The 27,353-nt window shown below is 36.9% G+C and overlaps 2 protein-coding genes across 4 annotated transcripts; one reads left to right on the top strand and one right to left on the bottom strand.

Annotated features, from left to right (window-relative positions):
- Positions 1-227: 227 nt before the first annotated feature.
- ostf1 (osteoclast stimulating factor 1) lies at positions 228-10,183 on the top strand. Its single transcript, XM_067522228.1, has 10 exons — positions 228-390; positions 4,605-4,651; positions 6,146-6,196; positions 6,396-6,459; positions 6,578-6,631; positions 6,831-6,938; positions 7,154-7,203; positions 7,931-8,009; positions 8,287-8,385; positions 9,102-10,183. The coding sequence occupies exons 1-10, from the start codon at positions 357-359 to the stop codon at positions 9,158-9,160; spliced, it is 645 nt and encodes a 214-aa protein (XP_067378329.1). The 5' UTR covers positions 228-356; the 3' UTR covers positions 9,161-10,183.
- A 1,225-nt stretch (positions 10,184-11,408) lies between these two features.
- mapkapk5 (MAPK activated protein kinase 5) lies at positions 11,409-26,796 on the bottom strand. 3 transcript variants are annotated; one of them, XM_067522216.1, is made up of 14 exons: positions 25,831-26,793; positions 24,393-24,466; positions 20,626-20,701; positions 18,740-18,837; positions 18,500-18,608; positions 18,037-18,126; positions 17,573-17,668; positions 17,362-17,442; positions 17,070-17,257; positions 16,456-16,576; positions 16,144-16,274; positions 15,725-15,837; positions 15,189-15,293; positions 11,409-13,826 (listed from the first exon to the last, which is right to left on the bottom strand). In XM_067522216.1, the coding sequence occupies exons 1-14, from the start codon at positions 25,864-25,866 to the stop codon at positions 13,735-13,737; spliced, it is 1,410 nt and encodes a 469-aa protein (XP_067378317.1). In that variant the 5' UTR covers positions 25,867-26,793; the 3' UTR covers positions 11,409-13,734. The 3 variants fall into 3 exon arrangements, with proteins under 3 accessions (XP_067378317.1, XP_067378318.1, XP_067378319.1); XM_067522217.1 differs by lacking the exon at positions 17,573-17,668 and having other exon boundaries at positions 25,831-26,796; XM_067522218.1 differs by lacking the exon at positions 24,393-24,466.
- Positions 26,797-27,353: the final 557 nt, after the last annotated feature.

The raw sequence follows: 27,353 nt of genomic DNA, 5'->3' as shown, positions 1-27,353 counted from the left end.
CTACTAAATAAAGCTTGAATAGAACAGTTTTACATTAAATGTAAATATGTATGAATGACGTAAATAATGATTGATTTTGAACAACAACCAACTAGTTGAAAGAGTATTTTTTTAAATAATGAAAATTAATAAAAACGTAACAGCCTATATGTCATATAATGTAGAACCGAATAGTAAATAACAGTAAACAAAAAAAGACGTCGTGGGTTTAGGTTTGCGCGTGCGCAGGTTAACTTTTCCGCCACCTCGCTCAACTTCCTCATTGGTAGAAAGAGCAATTTGCTTTCTAGTCTAGCGACGTTGCTCTCTTAAATTACGCGGCTAACTTTGTTTTACTTCATTTAAGAGCCTCGGAAATGTCGAAGCCCCCGCCTAAGCCGGCCAAACCAGGTAAGAATACGCTTACGGAAACAATTGCTGTTTAAATTGAGCCCAAACTTATGCTCTGGGCTTTACGAGGTCAGCGCACCTTGTTACGCGTCATGGGCGGAGGGTGAGAACATTCGAGTTTAATTCTGTCGTTTGTATGAGAAACTGTCCTGCCCCAGCGGGCAGAGGGACTGGCAACTGTCTTTAGGAACTATTGGCGGTGGTGGACAAAAATTCTGTAGAGCTATCGGAAAGTCTTGACTCACTGGGGATCCAGCTCTAAGCAGCAGGCCTCCGTGACTTCCCCATTTCCAACACTTATGCAGGGAAAGAGCTGTCATTCATTCAGTGGCTTTCAGTTGCTTTATGTCATAAGTTGGGATGTGATGATGAGTGTGCATGGTCCATTACATCAACTTTAACTTCCGGCAAGCTCGGTCTATGCTGCTAATCTGAGAGTAGGAAATGTGCCTCAAAAGATGTATGTGCAAGCAACTTTTTTGTGCTTTTTTTAGTAGTAGAAGGATTTACAGCAGGTGGATCTAGGCCTGGGCATTATTTAACAGTTACATGAAGTCGTTCCAGGCAATGATACATGAATAACAAGTAAAATAAGAATGAGTAGAGCTGCAACTAATAGGTACTTCCCTTCTTGATTTTTTTCCCCAATTCATTGTTTATTTGGGAAATTGTCAGAAAAGTATACTTAAAATTAAAGGCAACATTGAAAGAGGAGAAAAAAAACATTAATTTATTTAGATTTGCAGGACTTAATAAGCTATTAGCAAGATTCCCATCATATTTTTACAATAGGTTACATCGATGTACAAATACTCAACATAAAAAGGTGGACATTTGTGGCGTGTCTTGGTTTATCAAATAACTAATATTACCCCGTAAAGTAATATTTTCCTCTAGAATGATACTTAGATTCAGCATGATACATGTATAATTGCTAGGGACAATCAGTGTAAAAAATGTTTACATGTGGGAGGCAATACAAAATAACTGTGAAGTATCTGTCATTAAACCCACACGAAACTAAAGTAAAATAATGATTATATCAGTTCAAAAGTTTGCGTCTCCCTTTAAAAATAATTAATTTGTTTTATTTTATTTTACTCCTAGTTGGGGTTTTTCTTACTTATTAAGCAGTAGTTTGTATTTGTTTATCTTGGTTTGGTGGATGTTCTTTTCTTTTCTTTCTACTTTCACACAAAGAGCAGCTGTAACAAGGCACCACAATTTCCCTTTGGGAACTATAAAGTTGGTGAATCTGGAATACAATAGTTTGTCCTTCCTTTTGGGGTCTGGTGGCTCAATGGGTAGAGCATCAGATTGGGATGCAGAAGGCCGCGGGACTGACTTTGTCCTTCCTTCACCTTTATAACTTCTTCCAATCTCTTCTGAGCAGAGTTTGTATCCTTTTAGGTATAATTTTAGCCCATTCTTTATCCTACATAATAATGTTGTGTGGAGACTGGGAGAGCAATGGCAAAACATTGACCTTATTGTTTTTAAGCCATTCCTGAGTTGACTTTGTTTTGCGTTTTAGATCATTGACTGCCCCTTTTTAGTTTTATGACTGACTGTAGGAGACTTTGCTGAAAAGTGTTTTTTGCAGAACTCCAGTACCATCTCCAGACTTGCACCCCCAAAATATTGAGTCTCCACCATGTTTGGCTATGGAAATGGTGTTCCTCTCCTCAGGGGCAAGATTACAAATAACAACAACTTTGGTCTCATCAGACCACTTGTTTTTGTTTTTTCCCCCAAAACCCATTTTGTTTGTTAACATGCCGCTAAGCATACTCCAAGCATGCTGTGTTATGTTTAAAATTAGGTAATATGCATTTTATGAAGGTTTACCAATTTAATTTTGAGGTCTTCTAAAAGCTGCTTTCCTCATCCCATTTTTTTTTCGCTTTTAGCAAACCGCTTTAGACTGCCTCTGGAGATATCACCACCTGCACATTTAAAGTACAAGACCAGTTTAACACACGCGGTGTCAGTCATCAACCATTCAGTGTATACATTTTTTTTTATTAGGTTCAGACAAATGATTTTACAATTACCTACAGGGATGCACATGCCTGGACTGATAATTTTTATTGTTTTACTGTAGCTTTATTTGTATATACTTCTGATGATGAGGAAGCATTTTTAGCAGCTAAATGTCATTTTAGAGGAGGTCACAGATGGTGCCATGTGTTAAACAGAGTGGGGATAAAAAAAGTATCTGTTAATGAAGTCATTGCCTCCTATAGTTACAGGGCATATAGCTTTATGCAGTTATTAAGGGCAGATGTAAACTTAAGAATGAGTCAGGCGCACAGAACATCCCAGAATTCATGTGAAGGTCATCTGAACAAATAATTCTTTATTGCTTAAATTAGTTTTACTGGATTGTAAATAGCCTACAATAAATTTGTTTATGCTGTTTGTGACATTAAAGGCGAGTTCTTTATCCTAAGATTGCATGCTTGTTGAATAGCTCTGAAGATAATTTAATGATTCAGTTTTTTTTTTTTTTTGTCCTTTCGGCTTATCCTGTGAGTCCAGGGTGGCCGCAGCGGATCATTGTCAGCATGATGATTTGGCACAGTTTTTACGCCGGATGCCCTTCCTGACGCAACCCTCCCCAATTTCTACCGGGCTTGGACCGGCACTGCACAGCTGGGGAGGGGAATGGGATGTTGGGGGTTCAGTGTCTTGCCCAGAGACACTTCGACATCTAGCCGGGACCAGGGATCGAGCCACTGACCCTGTTTTAATTTAACAAATCAGTCACAGCTCTTTTAATTATTTCAGCGAAGTCAAATGAAAAGAATCTATTAAATTTATGTTGAGATCTTTGGCGTTAAAATTGTACGTTACTAAGAGGGAAGTCAGACTTCACAGGACCAGGCTTGTGCTATTTTCCTCTTTTCAAAATCAGTCTTTTGAAAGAGTAGGGTGTTTTATAGGCTTTGTGTTACATTTAAAGACTTGGGGTCAATAATCAAGACTTGCAGTAAAGTACCAGCTGGAAATACCAGACAGTAACAGACAGTATTTGGGGCTCAATAAAGGTAAATTATTATTATTTTTTTGTAGCTAGGAGAAATCTTTGGAAGTGCCTAATGCTTGAAAAGAGAATGTAGACTAGTCAGCACAGGCTTTTGTGTGGTTTAAGTGACGTGACTGGGCCTGCAGTGCTCTAGCTATGTTGAACAGAGCTGTGCTTTGCTGCAGCTTGGCCTCTCTCGTTTTTAGACACTGAGACAGTGTATTAGTTAAATAGATCCCACCCCCCCAGTAATGGCAGAATTGATTTACAACGGCCTACCACTTAGCCTGTCAGTTAAAGCCTACAGACAAGATGTTGCTGTAAATACATCGATCTTCAGGATTATTCAGCATCTTTATTACAAGTTTTGAACATGTTTATTTGTTTTAGTTAAATAATGCAACAAATGTGGTAAAAGTAATAATCTTTTTATGTAACACTTTTAAAACGGTGCAGCAAAACAACGCGTTATAAAAAGGTAAATAACATATAGGCCTAAATACCAAATAGTTAGTATTGAGCATGTTATTGACCTCTAATGAGGATGTACACAACAAGGCAAATATTTAAAGAGGAACTTACTAAAGTGAAGCATTGAGTGATGTTTATCAACAAATCAGAGGGAAGTCAAAATAATTGTGATGCACTCAGTCTGTGTGGCAAATTTGTAGCTTAGTAAACTTGGTAGAAAACTTTTATAATAATTTAAAGCATGTAACTGTTTGAAGAACTCTTTTTGGCCTATGAGAACTAGTTCAGTGGTCAGCTGAAGCCACAACTACTCTTGAAGCATTCAGCAGCTGAGCTAACACCACGCTTGAGCCACCTCAGGGCCGTGCACACTAGCCCTCTGTTTTTGCCTCTGTTCTGCACATACAAATGTTGGCTATGCAAGAATTGTTACATGCCACATACAGTCAGTTCTTGAGTGAGGTGATGCCTGATGTTATGCTTGTCTGATTTATTTTTCTTGAGAGGAACCACATTAAAGCTATGTTGTGCACTCACCTGCAGCCTCATTTTAGAGAAACTACACTGGTTATTCAATGTGGCTATGAGGTGGCACCATGTGTGGTTTCATATCACTATTAAATTCTCTTGCATACAGCGATGAAGATGACTTGCCTTTAACAATATTTTCTCAACTTAACAGTCTTTGTGTTTGTTTGTTTTTTTTCCTTGCTAGGCCAAGTCAAGGTGTTTAGAGCATTGTTCACTTTTGACCCCAGAACGGTAAGACCTTTAAGTTATTTTTCAAACTGTATCTAATATATCCAACAACTTTGGACAGATGTCTGGCCACCACTACTAATCTGTGACTCTGCAGTCTTTAATGTGCATATGTTGTACTGAGGATGTTTTGTTTTTATGAAATATTATGAACTAATAAAAGCTTATGTATCATTTTGGCTAACCACCTGTCAGCATATAAAATGGCTAAGGTCATTTCCACCTTCACCAACAGTGATCTTTGACCTTTGTTTATTTTTTTATTAATTACTGTAGATGTGTTTCCATAATTACAATAATCAGTACTGTAGATACGTTCTTATTGGAGTACTTCTAAAATGTAGATAATCAGCTCAGTACTTTAACTTGAGTAAAACATTTGAAGTTTTACATTTTAGTGGAGAATTGTTTTAGGTCAATATTTACTTGAATATTGAGTTTGTGTATTTTTACCACTTCTGCACACAGTGTATGACATCTTGCTGTGTATGGGGCTGACCCTTGTCCCCCATGACATATATAGACCACCAGTATTGATGTTGTTAATGTGGTGGCTAAGTGTTGTATTTTGAATACAACCCTCCATTGACATTGTTTTAAATCAAAATTCAAGTACATGATGTAGTAATGTAAAAGGCAGAACTATGTGAACCGAGTAGTTGTGAGCAGGATTACCTTCACTACAGTTTGGTGCAAAAGTTTCAAAAGGCAAAAAGAGTAAAACAAAGATTTTTTTTTGTCATTACCATAAAATTAATTGCGCAGCTAGTACAAAAATCCCTAATCAGGAATTAATTAAAGTTAATGTTTTATAATTAAACTGAAATTGGATCCACTGATGTAACTTTTAGTTATTATTGTGTAACTGCTGATCATGAAGAAACATGTGTACCAGCTGTATGTATTATCTTAGGTTTGGGGTTAATTTTGCATCCCCTTACACTGAAATGGCACACAAGGGGGAGCTTTTTCACCCCACTGCAAAAGCCAAAGGTTGATTGATGAGCAAAAACCTTAAAAACACAACATCTAAAATTGTGAAAACATCACTGTACAGTTCAAATTGTGCAAGTATAAGCATACCATCAGTTAAAAGATCAGCAGAAGGAGGGCTAAAAATGGCTGTGACACTACAGTATCAAAAGAAAAACATTTAATCGTTTTAAATGTAGGGATATAGCTCTATAATTACAGTATTTACAGGACCAAAACAGAAAGTATGAATAAATTATCAAAATGTACATACATTTCCTATGTAGTAGTTTGACATTTCAGATTTAAACTCTCGAGATTTAGTCACTAATGCCTCTTTTATGTTTTTCAACAGTTATATTTTAAATAAAATTAAAAACAAAACAGCGTAGTGAACAGTGGAAAATAAAAGGGAATGTATGGGGCCGAAAATGTGTGGAAGGTAACACAAGTCAGATTGGAGGTCAGAATACTGTCAATGTATTAAACTTCTTCCGCTACTGTTGCCTGTTCTTTTATTTTCAGCCAGACGAACTGTACTTTGAGGAGGGGGACATCTTGTACGTCTCAGACACAGTGAGTAAAACCTCAAACATTTGGCTGCAAGTCTTAACATCTGATTCATTTTGAATCTAAAAACTATTGTTCTTTGCAAGTCTTAGCTTAATTTCCACATCTGGTCATTCTTTGCTCCCTTACATTTTTACTTTTCTCTCATTTGCTTCAGTAACTTTTTTTTTCTTTTTCTTGATTTCTTAATTAATATTATCCTCAGAGTGACACTAATTGGTGGAAGGGGACATGCAGAGGAAGGACAGGACTAATTCCAAGTAACTATGGTAAGCGGACAACACAGAAAGACCATCTTTTAAATTTCATAACAAATTTGTGGAGATCAATATTGTAACTCTAAGTTTATCTTAGATAATTTACTAATGGTCCTTTTTTTTTCCCTAGTGGCTGAGCAGGCAGAGTCTATTGACAATCCAATGCATGAAGCAGCCAAACGAGGTATGACACATCTACATATTTAAACATTTCTTTGTATTTTGCTTTGAAGTATTTATTTACAGGGGATTTATTTTTCTGAAGTCTGACACTGTACAATGATAACTTGTCTTATTGGAGACACGGTTTGCATTATCATTAACCTTCTTTCGACTCTTCTGTGTTTTGATGAGTGTATTTGCACATTTGTGTATTTAAACAGGAAATTTGAGCTGGCTGAGGGAATGTTTGGAGAACAAGGTTGGAATCAACGGGCTGGATAAAGCTGGAAACACTGCCCTCTACTGGGGATGCCATGGGGGACATAAAGGTAATAATAAAATATACAGAGATGTTGGCTTTGTCTTTGTGGGTTGATGGATAATATAGTTTCATTGTGTTAAAGCTGTAAGTGAATTTATTTTACATGAGAAGTGTTGTACAAAAGAAAACCAGGAACTTGTTGCACTTTTTCTTTGTTCCAATCAAATTTATCCTTTTGCCTTTTATATAACCCATATCCAAACTTATTTTTTCTCTCATCAGATGTTGTTGAGCTGTTGCTAAGCGAACTTAATGTGGAGCTCAACCAGCAGGTGAGATTGACAGTAACTTCACTAACTGGTAATAAAACGTCAGCACAGTAGATACAGTCTATAAGTCATAGGTTGGATTTTTCAGCCTATTTCATACTGCAAGAAGAAAACTTTTTAAGTAACAGATGCCAGGAATGAGGGATGGTGATGGAAAACACTGTTGAATTTCTTATTGAATCAGTTCTTGCCAGCTGCATTAAAACTAGCCTTCATCTGCACTCTAAACAGATGTTTCTGCTGCGGGAATGAATGCCTGCATCAGGGTTTTTCACAAAATTATTTAAAAGAAATATGTATAATATATACAATTGATATGAAGGTTCAGGAACCGATATGGAAGTCGAGGTATCAATATCAGTACTGATATGGATCATATTTAACAATACCAAGCACTATTGCCAGACATAGTCACTCCTAAACTGTTTTGAGCAAGGCTTCCCTTTCCAACCAACCATAAATTTATAGGTACGTTTCAGTTCATTATTATGATTTCATAATGATGATTACTGCACAAGCCTGGTCCATGCACATCTCAGAGTGCAGAAAAGGAGACGAAAAATTAATTCAATTTATTCCTTTTTCTTGAGATAGTAATCTCTAAATGAGAGACCTGTGTAAAATGCGTATATAGTTTAATATGAACAGATGAAATATCTTACAAACACAGTGATGCAGTGAAAATGATCAAATTCAGCGTTTTACTGATGATTATGTTTTTGTGATTCAGAATAAACTTGGGGACACGGCTCTGCATGCTGCTGCCTGGAAGGGTTATTCTGACATTGTGGAAATGTTACTGAACAAGAGTAAGTATCCAGCCGCATGTCATGTGTGATTTTTGTATTTTTTTATTTATTTTTTATTTTTTTTCAGACAAATTCTTCTTTGCTATTTGGATGGTTGGATGGCAGAACAGGGAAATCAGATGGAAAGCACCCAAAAGATTTTAGCAAAATTTGAAACGTGACAATATGTGGTTTCCATTTGAGGACATAAAAACTAACCCACTTTGTCTATTATTTTGTGTCCTACAATATGTAGTTTTGTGTATATTTTTTTTCAGTTTGAGCATGTTTGTTTCAGATGCCAGGATAGACATCAGGAACAATGAGAACAAGCTGGCTCTGGAAATGGCCACCAATGCCCAGTGTGCTTCACTGCTCAAAAGGAAACAAGGAAGCAGTAAGTTATGCTGCCACTAGGGGATAGCCTCGCGTCACAGACACACTCACTTTGGGAAAGATCACACACAGGTGTACAAGAAGGCTCTAACAGAAACCATAATCAACAGGTTGTCGGAACCAGTACACTTTTTAACTCAGTAAAAAACTTAATTTTAATAGTTGACAAATTTAATGTTGTCATGATTTCTCAGGCAAAAAGACAATTATGAAGTTTAAGTCAAAAAAAAAAATGTTTATAATAAAAACCAAATTGCACATTTACACAGTATACTTTGGTCTAAATAGCCTAACAACAGATTCCTCAGTCATTAGCAGTGGTCTTATCATAACTCCAGTTAACAGGTAATATCTGTTATTGAGATAAATTATTAATATGCTTGCACTCAAACAAGTCTTGGTAAAGCACAATTCACACAAAGGTTTTTTTGAGTTTTACTGTAATTTATCGGTAACAAAGCCTCCAGAATTTATGGCAGTAGGGAAAGAGTAAAGACAAGTGGTCCCACAATGGTGCGACAAGCTCCTGAACTCTGTGCACTGAACAGCCTCGCTCCAAACATTCAATAAGCTGTTAAAGATGGATTTCTTCTGCAAGTTTCCCGTTCACACGAAACTATTAAAGGCCCTTGTGTCTCATGAAACTTAAATGATTTTGTCTCGTGATATGTTGCTTCGATTGTTTTCTCCCTGACTTCCATTTTTGTCTAATTACAGATGTCACCCGCACACACAGCAACGCTGAGGAGTATTTGGACGATGAGGACTCGGACTGAGATCATCATGTTGAAACTTTACTGTCTTCCATTAGATTTGGGAAGGGGGTTGTGGAGCTTGTTGAGTTTTATTACAGACCCTAAAATGGATTTGCTGCTCTGTTTCCTCTTGTAACTCCATATAAGGCTCTATTATGTACAAACACCTCAGTTCTCAAACCTCTTTGCATCATGTGAATTTCAACGCATTCAAATAACATGTTTTATTACAGTTCACTTGTTTTGCCAAGTGCATTTCCACATGTAAGGAATTTGTCTGTTGCACACTGAGCTGAGGGGTTGAGTAAATTGTGTGGTGGAAAATGGACCAAAACTGTCAAACACATTCCAACCACGTAAATGATGTTTAATCTTTTATTTAAATGGTTTACAGTACCACCGTGGATTAAAACCTTTATCTGGTCTGTATTTAGTTCCGTTACCTGCACACCTAAAATACTGAACTACGCAATCATGCAGTTCTTTTGCAGCTTAGAGCTTTGTAAAATTAGGCAACATTTAGAAATGAGAGGCAATGTAACATTTTCAAGTTTAATATTTTTCCCTTGTAAACAGGGAAAGCTGAAGGACCCAACGAGGCCTTTCTGTGTTATGTGCTCAGTCAAATTAAAGTTGTTGTTGATGTGAATAAATTAGCTTAACGACGCGAATGGGCATCTTGTTTTGCAGTAATTTTTCTCTCCTTCCACAGTATCACGGAACTCATCTGTATCACTCTCTTTACGTGTATTTTGGTCTGTTTTAAAACATTTCCACTGCCAGTAAAAGGAGTTCACTGAAACTGAAGTCTTCCAGTTTCCTTTTCAATCTGTCAAGCCTTTGATGGTTTAACTTCCATCCTGGGAGCAACTTTCTGGTTTTATTGCCATTTTCTAATATTAAAGTGCCTTAAATATACAGCAAGTATCTTTGGTTATGTATTAATGTGAACATGTTTGTCTCCTGAGGTTATGAATTTAAGAATTTTGTTCTAGAGTTCTATCAGCTGTCTTCAATCTGCAATAAAATACTAACTTCAAGTGATGCACTGAGATTTTTTTAAAAGCTGATAATAAATTGCATACAAAAGGTGTTCAAAAGTCAGAGTTCTCTTTATTACAAAGTCAGCATGTTGATGACATTCCAAAGAAGGCAGAAAGGGCAAAACATAAATAAAATACATGCTACACAATTGCCAGGCTAGAAAAGGAAAAACAGAAAAGCAGAGAAAAGTTTCTGTACTCTGAAATAATTTACAGGAATGGCTACTCTGGGTAAAATACATGTCTGTCGCTTTACATGTGTCTTTGAAGCAAGACCCCAGGAACCAAACCCTACACTTAGTAGATAAAAATTACCTCTCAGTACTTTTTTTTTACATACAACAGAAATGGAAGCAACTAGTATTTATCAGGAGTAGATATGTTGACTGGACCATTTCTGCCTTTCAGGCCATTTTAATGAGAGTATTAAATAAGGATAGTTATTTATCCTCATTCAGCATCCACATTGGGTGAACTTGGATAAAGCAGACATTCAGTTTGTTTCATAAAATTATACGTGTCTGTTTAATGAGCAGATACTAAGAGCAAGGAAACAGACTGGAAGCTACTTAAGAGAAATTAAATCTGTCTAAAGTTGCAGGCATGCTGCAGTTACAAGTGCTCAGTAAGACGATGTATGGGAGGGAGGTAGAGCCTTCTAAACCAACTCCCCTCTGGGGTCTTTTAAAAAAGCAGCAAATGGTAGATGTGTTAAAATTGATAATAAGATGCATGACCTAACTAAAAAAAAATGCTAATAAATACACTGCTCTTCAACAATAATTATTTATGTTAGCAGGGGATAAAAACTGGGATTTGTAAGTTGGAAAGAGGTTAAAGGAAGCAGTTCTGATTCATTCATAGGCCTCCAGATATAAGTTTCAGCAGAGTGAAGCAGACACATGCACACAAGCAGATATAAAATCACTGACTCATTCATCCAAACAGACATGGTCAAAGTAAAAAAAACAGCAGCATAGGGTTCCACTTTCCTAGAGAAGCCCTGCTCAATCCGTGATCCGTGCTTTATGTCTTGCACTTACGAATTAATAATTGAAATTGAAAGAACTGCTGCACATTACATCAAGCAGGGCTGCAACAAACAAATTTTTCTCTCAAGGAGGATAGTTTTTGACAAATGAATTTAAACAAATCGATACCCAGCACTGATGAACGAAAGCCTCTAGATCTTCAAAGGGAAAAAAGCAAAAAGGCACAGACAAACATTTATCACTACTTCCGATGATTCGGAATTTATCCTCCAATCTGTCATTTATTTCCACTGATGAAAGCAGTTACAGATGAACAAGCTGCCCCTGTCAACAAGGCACATGAGCATAAAATGTAGTCATGAAACAAGAAGGCTGTAATGTCCCAAGATGGAGTTGAAATGATCTCTTAAAAACCTTGCCAGTAATGGTTGCCTTCCTCGCTTTGGTTTGAAATATGGACACAAAAATTAAGAGTTTGTCTTCAAGTCAGGTACAAATGGTGTGAAAAAGGTCAGTTTATATATATTGCAACTGTACTGTCGCTCCAAAAATGTCATCTTTTTACAAGCCTTAAAAAAGCCCTGTCTTTAGCTGAGACAAAGCATTTTTACATTGTTTATGTAGCATTAGAAATTGTACATTTTAAATCCTTAAAGGAACAGTTCATTTTTTAAATTAAATCAAAATCACCAGAGCTGAACATATGCAGTTTTCATTTGAAAGAGTTGATATATTGCACACACACCTTTGACAGTTTTTTTTCTAAATAAAAACATACTTTCCTTTAGGATCAAAAGGGCATGGGGTTAATGCAGTTATCTTAACATATAATTTGTGTGTTCACAAAAACAATTCCGTATAAATACAGGACAAAGGGAAACATAAACTTGAAGATAATAATACAATAAACAGTGAAAATGAACAAGCGAGGCTTGTAAGCCTGTCAAAGCACATTTCAGTAGAATTGACAAAGCCTCATCCTAATGTGAACAAGAATCCCTCAGATATGAATATAGCATTTGTATAATACAATGGTGTACATTTCATTCGACTAATCAATGAGGATATTATTTATAACTAAAGTTAAGGATGAATGAGGGGAGGGAGCTCTTGCTGCTCTTCAGACAAAATAAAGTAGGGAAGGTCTGCGTTACACAGTAATACTGACAGAATGATATACATCATCTCATTCACATGTACATCCATGAATTATAAACATATGATTAAATTATCTCCTTATTGCACATTCAGTAGCACATCAAGTTTTATGAGACTGAAATCCTACACGACCGGTTGATGGATGCTGAAACCCCCTGACTGATCTTTCCTGGCATAATGACATCGACTACGTTGCACCAATACATTTATTTTGTGTATCTGTTGGCTCAAGTAGAAAGCATCCCACTTTAAAATCAGACTTAAATATTCACAAAGCCTGGGCTGAATTTCAGCACATCAAAGCAGCTCAGATTGCATCCACTTCACAGATCAAGATTAAGTGAAGACTGAACTTAAGACCTTGTAGAATCGCATCATAAAGAGGCAGACATAAAAAGCTGAAGCAATACTTGTACTTACCAGACACAAAATTCAGGAGCTGGCAGACAGTACCACATCATGCAAATGAGATGAACAGAGAATGTGAAACCTACACGAATGCAGCCAAGCAAGAAGTCAGTCTTGACAATCAAGTTTAAACTTCTAGAGCTTTCAACCCCATCTAAGGAAGACAGTAATACAGACAAAGGCTCAGAAAAAGTATGTGGGTCTTGAGTTCAGTTTCTTTGTCAACACATGTGGAAGTGAATAAGAACGGAAACCAGTCATAGTGTTTATGCTTAGCCAAATCTATTACATGCCATCTCTCACCAACTTTAAGAAAAAAAAAAAAAAAAAAAGAAACTGTTGTGACAACAAACAAATCTGAGGTTGTAATCACTACTTTAGAAAACATCCTTTTACCTACATTTGCACTCTGCCTTGACCATTACAAAACAAAAAGGTCAAGGAAAAGTTGCAGAAAAACAAAAGTTCATAAGATTTTTTAAACGCACTCTGAGATTCAGAGTGTGTGGAAGAAAAAAGTCACATCATTGACAGCTTCTTGGAACTTTATAGCCCACTGCCAGGCTACGTGGTAAGTATAAAATAACGCAACTCTTTGTTTAAATAAATAAAAATCTGAGAATGGTAAAAGAAAAGAAAATAGAATAAAATGAAAGAACTGGAATAAAACACATGACATCTCAAACAAGCAGCTAATAAAATTTCCCTCCCAGAAAATAAATTTTCATAAATTTTTCTTTTCTTTTTTTTCTTTTTTTGCAAAAAAGAAAATATATTTTTCCATGTTCTTTGCAAGTGTCCGTTTAAAAAGAAATTATAGTACCAATCAGTCCTCTTTGAAATATATCTACAGCTGTACAACAGGTTTTGCAGGTGAATTCATGGGGGAAAAAAATGTATAGATCATTGTACATAAAAAAAGCATCTTTACAGATATTGGGTTAAAAAGGGTCATAATAGACATTATAAAAAAATGATAGAAAGAAAGTGTTTGCTAATGAGATTCTTCAAGATTTTTTTCTTCAATGGCCTGTTTTACTATTTCTGCCAACTTCAAGCGGTCGACTTTATCAGAGAAGGCTCGTCCTGCAATAGAAGAAAACTGGTGGTGAAGGAAATGGTAACAAATGATAAATAACATTTTACATTTTCACATGCATTCATTCATGTTTATTGCCTTTATTCAGAAATGGAAAATCCACTCTATTTTAGGGGCTTAACTTTAATGAAACATCGTTTTCTGTGCACGTTTTAGTGGAAAATGAAACCATTTTGGATGACAATATAAGGCTGCACAGTTATTTACATTATTGATCAATCTACTGACTTTTTCTTAATTAGTTGTTTTTTGGACTTTTACAAAAACAACTAATTGAGAAATATCTTGTCTCAGGTTTAAAAACACTAAATCCAATATTGGTTATCAACTAGTATGTCTGATATCTGGCAACCAGTGCTACAATAATTATGGTGAGTTCTTATTTTGGAGCCAAAAATCTATTTGCCACATCACCATTGCCACATCAGTTTAATTGCTTGACATATCAAACCGATATTTTTGCTTTGTTGGCCACTTCACTTCGAAAGTGCCTTTTTGTAAAAAAATTAAACACAATTGTCAGTTGCACCACAAGCAACCAGGAAAGCCCCATCATGAGGGGGTCGGGCTCTACAAAGTTGGTTGTAGCTGCTTGGCTAAATGCAAGATCATTGACTGGAGGGGCCTGGGTACTCCATAAGCTTCGCAGCGAAAAAAAAGAAAAGTTCTGCCTGTTTACATTTCTTTGGTTGTGCAAAGGGAATAAAAGGGCAGCCATAGGCTAAACAAGTTAGAATAAACTAATGATTAGTAGAGTTTATCAAGATTCTGGGAAGTTAGGAAACTTGTGTAGTACACTTTTATCTGAAGTTAGGAGGAGACCATTGACTCACAAAGTGTTCATCTGCAATGGATTTTTTCCCTCGAATCAGGTCCTCACACTAGTTACCATAGTTACCAGTTTCATTTTAACTCTGCAAGTTAAAAAGTGTGTGATACGGCCCTTGATCTATAAAAAGTTCACAAAATGACAGCCCAATAAATAAAGCTGGAGCAATGTAATGTTTGGCTTTTTTGCTTAAGAATGAATGCTGAAGAATTTTCAGCCCTTAGCCTATCAAGACCACGTCTGGTTTGAGCTGCAATGCAACATTGGGTGGTGTTTAGTGCACTGATCTGTGTGTGTGTGTGAGAGACAGAATGTGTGTGTTTCTGGCAGACTGATGAAACAAAAAGGCCAAATAATATGGGGAGTCATTACAGCTGAAAAAATATAACTGACAACTACAGGTAACATCATAGGCTTTTTTCTAGATGCCTGCTTTGCTTTTAATTGTTTGCTGCAGAAAAGAACAAAGAAAAATGAAGCAGAGCTTTGCATAATACAGACATGATGAAATGGTACTGACCATCCCAGCTGAGCCCCTGCAGGCCATCTCTCAGCAGTTTACAGTCTCTGTTGAATCTCCAGGCTTCATACATCACCTCATTCAGCTTCTCATCCTCATTCTCCCCTGGACAAACACAAATATTTGCTTTAGATGTGACTCTCTCCTTAATATTGTGCACTGACAAGAGAACACTTCACAATCACGGCTTATATAAGTTATAAAACATCAATATAAACAATGTTGAACAACGCTGCATCCTGGCCGGCTTACATAACCAAAGTTAAAGTACAGTCTATTAAATATATTAAGTCCATAAAAAATAAAAAAGATGTTAAAAGGTCACCTTTTTCCTGTGCTCACTGGCAGTTTATTTGTTTTGTTTTCAGACAGATTTCACTTCTACTCATCAACATAACTTTTAGCGAAATTTCAGAAAAAAAACATCTGTTTTGCTCTGTAGTACAATGTAGCAATTTCTACCAGTATATATTCATGTGCAATATATTTAATGCGTTAATTATGTGAATACGTGCAAGCCTGTTTTCTTTACTAACCTGCCTGTGGTAGTATACATTGTGCAATGACATCTCGTAATTTTTCCAGCGCTACATTGGAGTCTTCTCCGTTTTCTGGGTCATGAATGAAGAAACTGTTGCTGGGCTTCGAGCTACAATATATACCCAAAAGCATACTTTAGACTCATATCTTGGCATTTCAATAAATCCAAAGACCCCTAAAATACATAAACTTTAAACTACATGGAGAGTGACAAACCCTGTTAGGAGAATATTCAGTCACAAGACTAAGATTTTAGTACACAGTAATAAAATCTGTTAAAAAACAATTATATTGGAACTCCAAGTCCATTTATATCTTAACAAAAAACAAAACAAAAATAATAATTATAAAAAAAAAGAAAAAAGAAAAAAAAAAAAAGAGAAGAGTTAAAAACAAAAAACAAATGCGCTCATACCCTAGCAGCTTCCGCTTCCTGAGGATTGGGTTGTTGACAGAGTTTAGGGGCTTCAAGCTGACGTTCAGATCCTGAATTCTCATGTTGGCCAACTGCTCTGCATGAGCCTGCTGAATACCTGCGACTACCGCCTGGGAGGTAAGACAACAGACAATAAAACAAGAGGATGGAAGATGAGGAGAAAGATGAGGCCATTGTAAAGTATATTAATTAATTATTAATACTAACTTGTGATGGTTTCTACTGGCCAAACATTTAAGAACAGCAGCATGAGTGACACTAATACAATTCACTTTTTAACATCCTACTTACTTTGTCCATCATCATCTGGGCAGATGGCAGCACATTGTCAAGGGCCTCAGTGCAGTTGAGCCAAGGGTGAGCCAACACTCCCTCAATAGTCAGCCTCTCCTCTGGCTTCACCTTAAGAAGCCTACAGGGAGCAGGTGAGGAGCCGAAGGGCCACAAATTAAGTGATGGGATGAATGAAAATAAGGTAGGAGATGAAGATAAAAGAGGAAGAAAGTGAGGACAATAGGGATAAAAACATACAGGAATATATTATTCGAAGTAGACTGTAATGTATTTGCTATTTCCCTATCTGAATTGAGGGTGTAAGGAGAGATCATGTTGAACAGATTAAAGCTAGTTTGACATTTGTCACATAAATAAAATTTGATGGACATAGAAAGCACATACACATCATGTGTTCTTCTGTCTGGAGGGAGCTATACAGAGCCATTACTGACTCATCTAATGAGAACATAATGTCTCATATATTGACATATTTACACAGTTGAAGTTTTTACACAAAAAATATTATAAATGCAGTGTTTGCCATTTGTGATTCTGCTGTTTAGGGGCAAACAAGGTAGCAATCAAAGAGGGAAAAAAACAACAACAAAGCAAAACAAAAAAAGACGTACTTGCGTACAATATCCTTGGCCATCTCGGAGATCTGGCTCCACTCGTCTTCAGGGAAGTCGAAGCTACCAGTCATAATCTTCTTCCTCATGTCCTTTGGGATTGTGCGACTGTGGTGCTTGGAGTAGAATGGAGGATAGCCACAGAGCATTACGTAGATAATTACACCCAGAGACCACAAGTCACAGCTCTAGAGAAAGAAAATAAAAACCTTTGTTAAAAAATTTTAATAAAAGTCTACACAGAACTATTGACAAGGGCTTGAAAGCCCAGCTGGTCAAACATGGCTCTCACCTTGTTATAGGTGTAAGGAGTGGGTGAGGTAGGTATAATTCCAGACTTTTCTTTCTGGTGTCTTCTTTGAGCCTCAAGTACCTGAACAGAAACAATGGTAGTAGAAAATGAGTCACATCAACCTGTGTTAAGCTGCAGTATTATGCAGCTTATGAGGTGCCCTGAATCATCAGGAAGTGAGCATGTTTTATGTATTCTGTTTGCTTTTTACCTGAGGTGCTACATAGTAAGGAGTGAACTGAGGGGTCATCAAGTCTCCTTGATCAATTTTGGCAAACCCAAAGTCACACAACTTCACTGGTGCATCCTGTCGTAAAGACAGAATCACATATTGAGAAACATTTTAGTTGCTTCCTGTACAGAATCAGTGCCTTCACTGTTTGATGGAATACATCCTGAATATCACTGAAGTTGCTGCCAAAATAAGGATGGGATTCAAAGACCACCACAGCCACTGCAGAATTGATTTTTCAAAACTGTTCTACATTAACTAAATGCCCTCCTCATTAAAGCAGTGGCTGCAGCCATAAGCTACAACAAAGTTAATACTACTTTGACTTTAACTGTATTTTTTGTGCCAAATCGATCTGCTCACAGTGTAATCAGTATACTTTTTTAACTGCAGTGTTTGTACATGTTTATTCCGCGCAATGCAATGTGACTCTAGCTACTTACTAGAGAGTTATCCTTGAAGAGCAGGTTCTCTGGCTTCAGGTCACGATGTGCAATATTTAAGGAGTGACAATGTTCCAAGGCTTGACTGATCTACAGGGGAAAGAGACATCAGACTGAGGCACCATGTCCGTGTCAAAGCATATTTTAAACAGGCTTAATTTGGGCTCGTGTGCTTTGCTTCTTTTGACCATGTGTCTCATGAGCTGTCTGATCCTAGCAGGTTGCCGTTAATGACATGGAGAGGGAGCAAGACATGCTCCTACTCACAGGAAGAAAATGTTTTATACAAATAAACGTGCAGATAGGAAAAGCTTGACAGAATGAAAGCAAAAGAAGATCACTGCTGGACAAAGCCTGACTGATCAGAATAAGTGAATATTCACGTTACAAAATCAGAGGCAGAGAGAGAAAAAATAAAAATAGGCCATGTCCATCCCTGAAATGCTGCAATGTCCTCACCTACCTGTTTAGTGACCTGACTGGCCATCTTTTCGGTAAAGTGCCTGTGCTGACTGATTCTGTGAAACAGCTCGCCACCTTCCATCATCTCCATAACTATCAAGAGCCTCGCTCTGCAAAAACACAGAAGAGGTGTGGATATTCAAAGGGGGCATCCAAAGAAAGGAGATGAACTAACGTACAGTTGAGGAAGACATTGTGCCCTGGATCATACACAAACTGATTCACACACAGAGCTCTTTACCTTGGGCTGGACTCATGAGGGAATTGGACACTGTTGGCGTAAACCTCAAGGATTTGTACAATATTTGGGTGGTTGGCACACATCATATGGAGACGTACCTGCATTGAAGAGAATCAAACACTGAGTATAGCATAATTTACTTAACTATCTTATGCCTTATGATTTCATTTTAAAGTCATGCAAAATAGCTATAGTAATAAACCTTGATGCAGTCACTCTGCTTGTCCTTATAAAATACTTAGCTGAGTGTGGACACTTCTCTGCCCTCAGGAAACCATAAATGGGCAATTAACGATGACATCCATAAATTTAGACAAGTTTAAACTACAGCAAAGCCGACAAAGCACTTAGTGTTTATGGGTCTTTTCACCTCATTGCTTTAATGTCATTATGGGTGTATCAACTGTCTACTTTTCCCAAGAGGGTGAGTCAACTAATACAATTTTATATTAGACAAGAAATGGAGGGTGAGCAATAGATATGAAAATAAATTGCACAAATGACATTTTGACGTGTCCATTTAGCAAAACCACAATAGTAAGAGATAAAAAGAATCATTATATTTTCATTTAGCTATTTTAAAATCAGGGATCCGGTTTTGTGCATGCTGGCTAACAGGAACAATGAATAGAGCAGAGCACAAAAGTTATGAGTAATGCCTGTGCAAAAAAAATGGGACAGAAAATATCTTCTGTTTAAAAAATAAAAAGGCCTTGTGTAATATTTAAAGTAATATGTTGAAATCACTATATATAGTGGCAGAGTAGATTGTAATGCAATGATGCCTTTAGAAAGTCCCACATTGATAACTTTACATAATGATAGATATTAAAGTGACATGTTCTGCCGAAGTTTAAGATACTAACACATAGTCTCTCGCTAAATTGAGTACAATAGCATATCAACATGCATCAGATTGCTAAATATAACTAGTAAAGCCTGTTACACATATGAACTATGGACCATGTCAGGAGAAATAAGTCTTGGACACTGTCCGAAGTTGAATTTGACACATGTAACACTGAGATCTTCTGAGTCAGAAGCGTCTTCACTTGATAAACTAATAGAAAACTTAGGCGGTTAGAAAGAGTGTTTTGTTTACAGCTCTTCCGAACTATGCATCTGAAAGATAAAAAAAACAAAGCGCCAATTTGCCATCTTTAAATCGTCAATAATTCAGGGCAGACAAAGTCTAGAGAATGTTAGAATTCCAGTGCATGTGTGAGTGGGGCCAAAAATTCCACTAATGTAACCGCAAACAGCTAATAATGAGGAGTCTTCTTCCAGCAAATTACAATAGTGAAAATTATCCAGTCAGAGCAAAACATAACTGACAAAACATGAGCCATATATGTTAACTGTACAAATGTTCTCTCTCATTATCTCTGTGTCTCTCTCTCTCTAACCCAGACACACACACACACACACAGTCTTCAAATCTAGAATGTCTCCAAAATGCATCTTCGTGTAAAATCATAAGAAAAGTGCCTGAAGAATGCATTATTTAGTGGCAGTAATCTGTAACTGTCATAGTATTCTGTCATCTGCTTCACAGTTCAGCAGTGAGAGCATGTGTGAAGCAAGTGTGTTGCTTGTTTTGACTGCAAGTCTCACTGCTCGTGTTGTGTAAACTGCTTCATCAAAACAGAAGGCTGCAAATGACATGAAGAGGCTGCCAGACAAATTGTCTAGCAGGAAGACAATGCTGTGGACAAATAGCCTATGCAAACAGATGGAAGGCACACAAGAGACAGCTTGACAAAGAATGAAAAACAGGAATTATTAAAGACTGATATTGGGTAAGCTGACAGAACAAAGCATAATGATATGGCCAAAGACAAGTAACAACAGGCATTAATCTCAACTGCGACAGTGTTTTCTCTAACCTCATTTCTGGCCTTGGGGCGATCAATGAGGATCTTCAGAGCCAGGCGTTCCTGAGTTGACTTCTTCACACACACTCTGAAGAAGAAAGAAAACAAAAGTGAACAAACACCTTACTAAAGAAAATAACTCTGTGTTTGTCTGTGGTCTGACAGGCGACAAAGGTAATCACTGGGTTTGTAAGTAAAATACATAGCAAAGGTTTTTGCCAGCATTTGTCTTGTATGAGAGAGAAGCATGATCGACATTGAATAATGTGTTTTGTTTATATAGCCCAAAACCACAAATTTATGTCAGAGCATATCACATGTTCAATAAAATGCCAGACATTATCCAATCCTTACAAATGACGGTATCAATGTGAGACCATGTGTAAATAATGTTATAAAAGTTAGGCTCTGCTTTTTCCTTAACCAATGTGTGGTCAACTTTGCTGAGTGTAACAAAGACAAAAATGTATTTTATTTTGATACAATTGTCTTATTTCAAAGTGTCTAAGAGTTTTTACACTGTAAAGAGGCTGCATCATTCCAACAAATGGAGAAAATTTTGAATGTGATGGTCTTGATGTTATACACATATCTATATAATTTAGTCTAAAATGTTGGTGTGTATGTCAAACAACTGAACATCAACTCCTAACACAATACGAAAAAGCTACTTCTTCATCTCAAATTATTCAAAGTTAATTTTTATTATCCTATCAAGGTGGATGCAAACCTTTGAATTGATGGAGTTCTCATTATTTTACTATAACCTTTTTATACACTACTTAACCATTTTTATCTGATGATGAGGAAACACCAGCTGAAGGTGCATTATTATATACATGTATCACCTTATTACCATTATTATTATTATTATTATTATTATTTTTATGTTCTAACAAATATGTCTGAGCCATTTTTCATTTGTTGTATTATTTAATGTTGACAAAATAAATTTCTATTTTCTTTTCCTTCGTTTTATTACTTTTGTCGCTTTCAAATTATTTCAGAGAAAATTGTGAAATTACAAATTTTTTCGAAGAAGGACACTAATAATTTAATCGATACAATTTTTATCTGCCTAGCTGCCAAGCATGAGTATACAGGGACTTCAATTCTAATAATAAAATGTTCTTTTAAGCTTTTATGTTTCATTGTTTTACAGCTGATAAAGATCTGCACTAGTTAAATAGGTGGAATTAACAGATTTTGTCAACATCACAGTTTGTTGTGGGAAATCTTCTCTGCATGAAAGAAAGCCAATTTTCACTGTCACCAGGAACAACGATGATCCCTGGCAATGATAGTCTTCAAACTACATGTTATAAATGTTTCAGTACAACACTAAAGTACAGTAAGTTTGTAAGTCCATTAACTCCTTTCCACATTCTCGAAGGACTAAAGCATTCACTTCCAACAACCTCTGGCACTTAAACTCAGATTTCACTATTGAGCATTACAGTGAGAAACATACTGCTTCGGCCAAAGTTCACCTCACTGGAAAGCAATACCGATCTAATGAATAACAGAAAGAGGGCGGCTGCTGAAAGGCATGACTGTGTTAGGTGACAAAGAGGTGAGCGAGAGGTGAATAACAGAGACAAACAAACAAAAAATCGTGTTAAGGCAAAATCCTGCATGAATCAGAGTAAGACCCATAGAAAAATAAGAGTAAGAGATACCTGGGGGGAAAACAACTGAAGACACCATGAATTATAGAGCTTAACAGTGTGTTTTTACATGGAGGGTTGATGAGTTCATTTCTCAGTATTTCTGACACTAGAGGCCAAAATTACACATACTAGGAAATAACAGAGTGGTCTCTGCTGATCCACCCCCGAAGAAATCAGTCATAGACATTTATATATCACAGTCTGGAGTCTGACTGGAATCAAGAAGAGCATTCAGACTTGCACATAACAAACAGAGCAGCTACTCTGTCAAGACAAACTGATTTTATGACAATGCAGAGTTTCCACTTGAGTTTTCCACTTGTCATGAAGTTTGTGCAAAAAAAAAAAAAAAAAAACACTTAAAAAGTAGGGCTGCACCCGACCCTTTTTTTGGTTGAATAATCTATCAATTAATCTTTTAATTATTTTCCTATGAAGCTGTTTTTATTTTGCAATTAATATATATAATAATATCACATAATATAATAACGTTACAATTAATTTACTAAAAATACAAATTTCAATTCATCATTTATATTTCAATGTAATACTTCAAAGTATGCACTGCAGGGCATTATCCCCCCCCCCCCCCCCCCAAAAATAGCCCAGTCTTAACTGGGTCCTAACTCTAATTTCTCTAATCCTTTGCTAATTTCTTTATTGTCCAGGTACCAAATCTTTGTGTACCGTTAATTTCCAAGGTGCGATGCAATTTTCGATAATCGACGTACTTTTGTAATTGATTGCGTCGATGCGTTGCCCCACCCCTACTATAAAGTAATTGTTACTTATTGTTAATATTTCAGAAAGGGGACAAATAATTTATTTCAACCAATGAGCGAAGATTTGGGAGAAAATTGCAAACTGGAATAAGCTCCCATTGTGCATCAACAAGCATCCACTGTTTGATTTAAGTACAACTTCTCAAAAGGAGTTTTGCTGCTTTGTGCAAAATACATCTACCAAAGCTAAAGAATTAGAAATTAATGCATTTTTTTCAACAAATGTACATACTTTCTTTTACCTCAAAAACTATGATGTTAACAGGAGGGTTAGACTGAAGATCATAGTACTACAGTTGGACTGTGCCTGAGAAAAACATGCCACCACCAACAATGCCAAGCATCTTCAAAATACATTTCAAGTGGTTCAAGTTGAAATATCTGTAAATAAGTATATAACTCACTGTACATATTGAGCACCAGGTATCCACAGAAGCCCTTTTATTTTACTCATTTTTTTCACCTGTTTTGGGTTAGGAATGGTCAGGTTATACATCCTGTCATTTATTTGTGTACTTGTTGGGTTTGATTAGGTAAGGTAGGGTTTGTCTTAGAGTTTTTTGTTTGTTGTTTTGGGCACTGCTCACATCTGGGGCAAATAAAGGGCTATCATTTGGAACACTTTGGCTGGATTTACTTGGGAATGGAAAAAGTGGTGGAGCACATCATGTTATGTCTAGGTTCCCCTAGACACACAACACAATTAAACCGCCGAGAAGCAATAAGTGGCAAACATCAGAAACAAATGTTTGTCCATTTGACAGCCCACTTAACAAATAATCTCCATGTGCTGTAACATCATACTTGATTCCTGCAATTTGTGTGCCTACAGCAGAATTCATGATAGTGGTTTAGTCATGCACTGCCAGAGCTGGGAAGTACTGTATCGCTCTTTAATCCTATTATGGGATTTTAGAATATTCTGAGTCACAATATACTATTTTCCAATCTAAACACCATTTGACAGCAGCCTCAATTGCCCTTGGCTCTGCTCTCACAGCTGGGCCTAACCCACCATGACAGTTTTCTTCAGTATGATTTCTGCACTCCCAAACAATGACAGTCAAAAATAACAGCTCCAATTTGATTACCAATTTCTGTTGACACGAACAAGTCAACAAGAAAGCAGGTGATTTCTAAGTCATAGATACCATATTGATGTATCGTAGTTATGCAATACTACTGGTCATTCTCCAAAATTAATACAAATATTTTGTTCTGAGTTTGGTTTATGCAACACTGCTCTGGAGAAAATCCACTTTCCATTTCCTTAACACTCTTTTTCACTCTGTCTCTCTCTCGTTCAGTCACACACACTCACACACACCTGACAGGTCCACTGATGCCAGCTCCCAATTTCTGTGTCCAGTTTATGTTGTACTCATCAAGAATGGATGTCTCCTGTTGTGAAGAAAAACAGCAACAATATATCAGTTGTGTAAAAGGAAAAGAGATAAGAGTTTTCCTACTCACACGTATCAGAGACAAAAACAAAACCAAACTGTAGGACGTTGAATGCAACCGCTATTTAAAATCAGAAAATTAATACTAAATTAGCCTTTTTTCCTCAGAATATATTGGTCTTGGACGGCACACCGCATTTAATCATTTACCATTGCCAAAAGCTACCACAATGTCTCCTCCCTAGTCTGCTCTGTACAGATACAAAGAGGCTTATGAAAAATGATTGAAATGATTCACGATGATTATGCAATAAGGAGGAGGGTTGTTTGTACAACACAATGACCATTGTACATGTTGTTGCATCTTGCATTTTACATGACAAAATGCAGATTTTTGAAGCATCTATGCCAAACATTGATTGTCCTGTGTAATGGATCTTGATTACCAACTGTCTCTATTAACTGTAGGCTTTCCAAACAAGATTAAACATTTTTATGTGAAAGAGTCAGGGATTATAACTATACAACAACCACACACCATTCAAAAGAAGAGACTTTTTTTTTTTTAAATACAAGGCATGATGTAACTGTTGATTCCTGTGGAGCAATCATGTCAATCATCAGTCAAAAACTACACTGGCTGTTTACATTCTTCAATCAAACTGAAGCATGTAACTATGATGGTTGTATTGTTTGAGTGTGCATGAGAGGCGAGAGCCTGTGTTATTACAAATTTTCACGGCAATGGCCCAAGTCCAGCAGGATACTCTGTGTTCCAGTTTTCAACTTCTTCTCCTTTCCTGCTTCTGGAAGCGAGGGCCAGGGCCACTTGAGATCACATTTTACTGCTGACATAAATGCCCAGGCAATGACACACTGATGGAAGCAGGCCAGGAACAAATCCCAGAGTCAGGATTGGACAGTGACCATGGCCAATTTAGACAGACCCAAAACTTCACAGTCAAGTTTGTCATAACTTTCAGTGATGCATTTTCACGGTTCACATGTCTACAGTTAAAGCTCTACAAAATATTATATCCTGTCAAGGGATGACATGTGTTGCAGCAGTCAATAATTGTGATCTCATAATACAAATTCATTGGGATTCAATGAATGCAGGCTTCATTTGATTCATTATCATCATGACATTATGTTGACACCAATCAAAGTAGAAAACAAAAGTTCAGGGCAAAAATCAGATTGCAGCTGTAATCTATTAACTGGCGGACTGAAGGAACATTTTCAACATCAAGGTAAAATGTTGCAACTTTACCAGCTAAATTCCAAATTCATTCAACTCCTAAACCGATTACTATTACAATTTCTACATTCTTGAATGGTCCCATTTGACCTTGTTATTACCTTGATAAATTTGTCTGCGTTGTTATCCTCCGACATGGTGTCCTGCTTTGGACAGGTGAAATCTGCCTCGCCAATTTCAGTTGAGAGTGGACACAAAGTGATTCTCTCTGAGCTTTACAGCGTTTCGGTCTTGCCACCCACCAAGATTTGTTATATTACTGCTGATGACAGAACAAGGCCATTAGGGCAAAATCATATTTGCCCACCGATCAGCCAAAGTCTTAAAGCCCACCAGCCGATACGATATAAAGTGTCCCTGTGCGGCTCACAACTTCGGAGTACGACTCGCTCTTCCAGTCGACTTAAATTCAATGTAGTGACCATGTAGAGTGCCAACGTCCGAGCTTTATGACCAGAAAGCCGAAGACTGGTCCACTTTGGACTAGCCCACCAGGTTTGGAGGGACACTGAGCATGGGACAAGAAGTATATTTTTAGCGAGTGCAATGAGAAATGAGCGCAGTGTTCTGCTGCTAAAACATTGGGGACTGGCAGTTGCTGTTAGCTCTCTTGCTAGCAAGTAGGTTGGTGTCACTCCCTCACCTCCCACGGTCAGGACAGATTACATAACAAATGCAATAATAGGAGATAAGATAGAGAAAAGATGTAACCACTGAAGTTATCCTCGATGACAGTTCTGTTCAGTTAACACAACGAGCACACCGTGTTCCTAGCAGCACAGCAGCCTATTATGTCCTCGACCCGAGCTTAGCAACACGTTAGCGAGCTAGCTCAGGTGGCAACTTAGTTTTCCAGCTCTTCTCAGAGCTACGGGTGTTAACATTCTACCGCAAAGCAGAATATTATCTTCCACAACTCGTACGAAATAATAATACTATTACAAAGACAAAAGGGTCTGATAAAGAATGTTTTTAGAGGCGATCAAACAGAGTGCCCCTCTGAACTATTTTGCTAATCTCATAGCTTCTTCTCAAAGGGACTCGGTCGGCACTACGCAATAGAAGTCCGCGGAGAACGCCAGATGAAAAATATTGACTGGTTTTGTAAATTCGGTCAAGATGTGGGTTAACATCTTTTTTCTACTAACAAATAACAATTTCTGACACGCATTAAGCGTAAATTGGTATGGATTTCTTTTTTTTTTTAATTAAATTTAATATTTTGAACAGATGTTTGGAATGGCCACTCTCTAATGGGTCCTTATAAGGTCCCGGTTTTCATATTCATGGCTTAATCATTGATGGTTCAAATTGTATGACACATAATAAACACAGTTCGCTGCGATTTAGTTTTGGTAACAGCCTTTATGCTGTCTTATGTATTTGTGAAGGTTTAGCCCAGCTACAGACTGTGGTGTGAATTCTACTCTACTACAACTAAGGTGAAAATATATTACAAAAATATTACTTTAGAGTTACAACAAATTATAATTTTTCAGATAAATCTATTAATCATTTTGGCTCTAAAATGTCAGAAATTGTGAACATTGCCTTTAAAAAAAGGTACAAAGAATTGTCCGTAAAAATAGCACTATATAAACTAATTAAAAATTACGTTACAGAA

The sequence above is a fragment of the Channa argus genome, chromosome 11 (assembly GCF_033026475.1).
Source record: "Channa argus isolate prfri chromosome 11, Channa argus male v1.0, whole genome shotgun sequence".
Classification (NCBI taxonomy): domain Eukaryota; kingdom Metazoa; phylum Chordata; class Actinopteri; order Anabantiformes; family Channidae; genus Channa; species Channa argus.
This window is presented reverse-complemented; position numbering and strand designations above follow the sequence as displayed.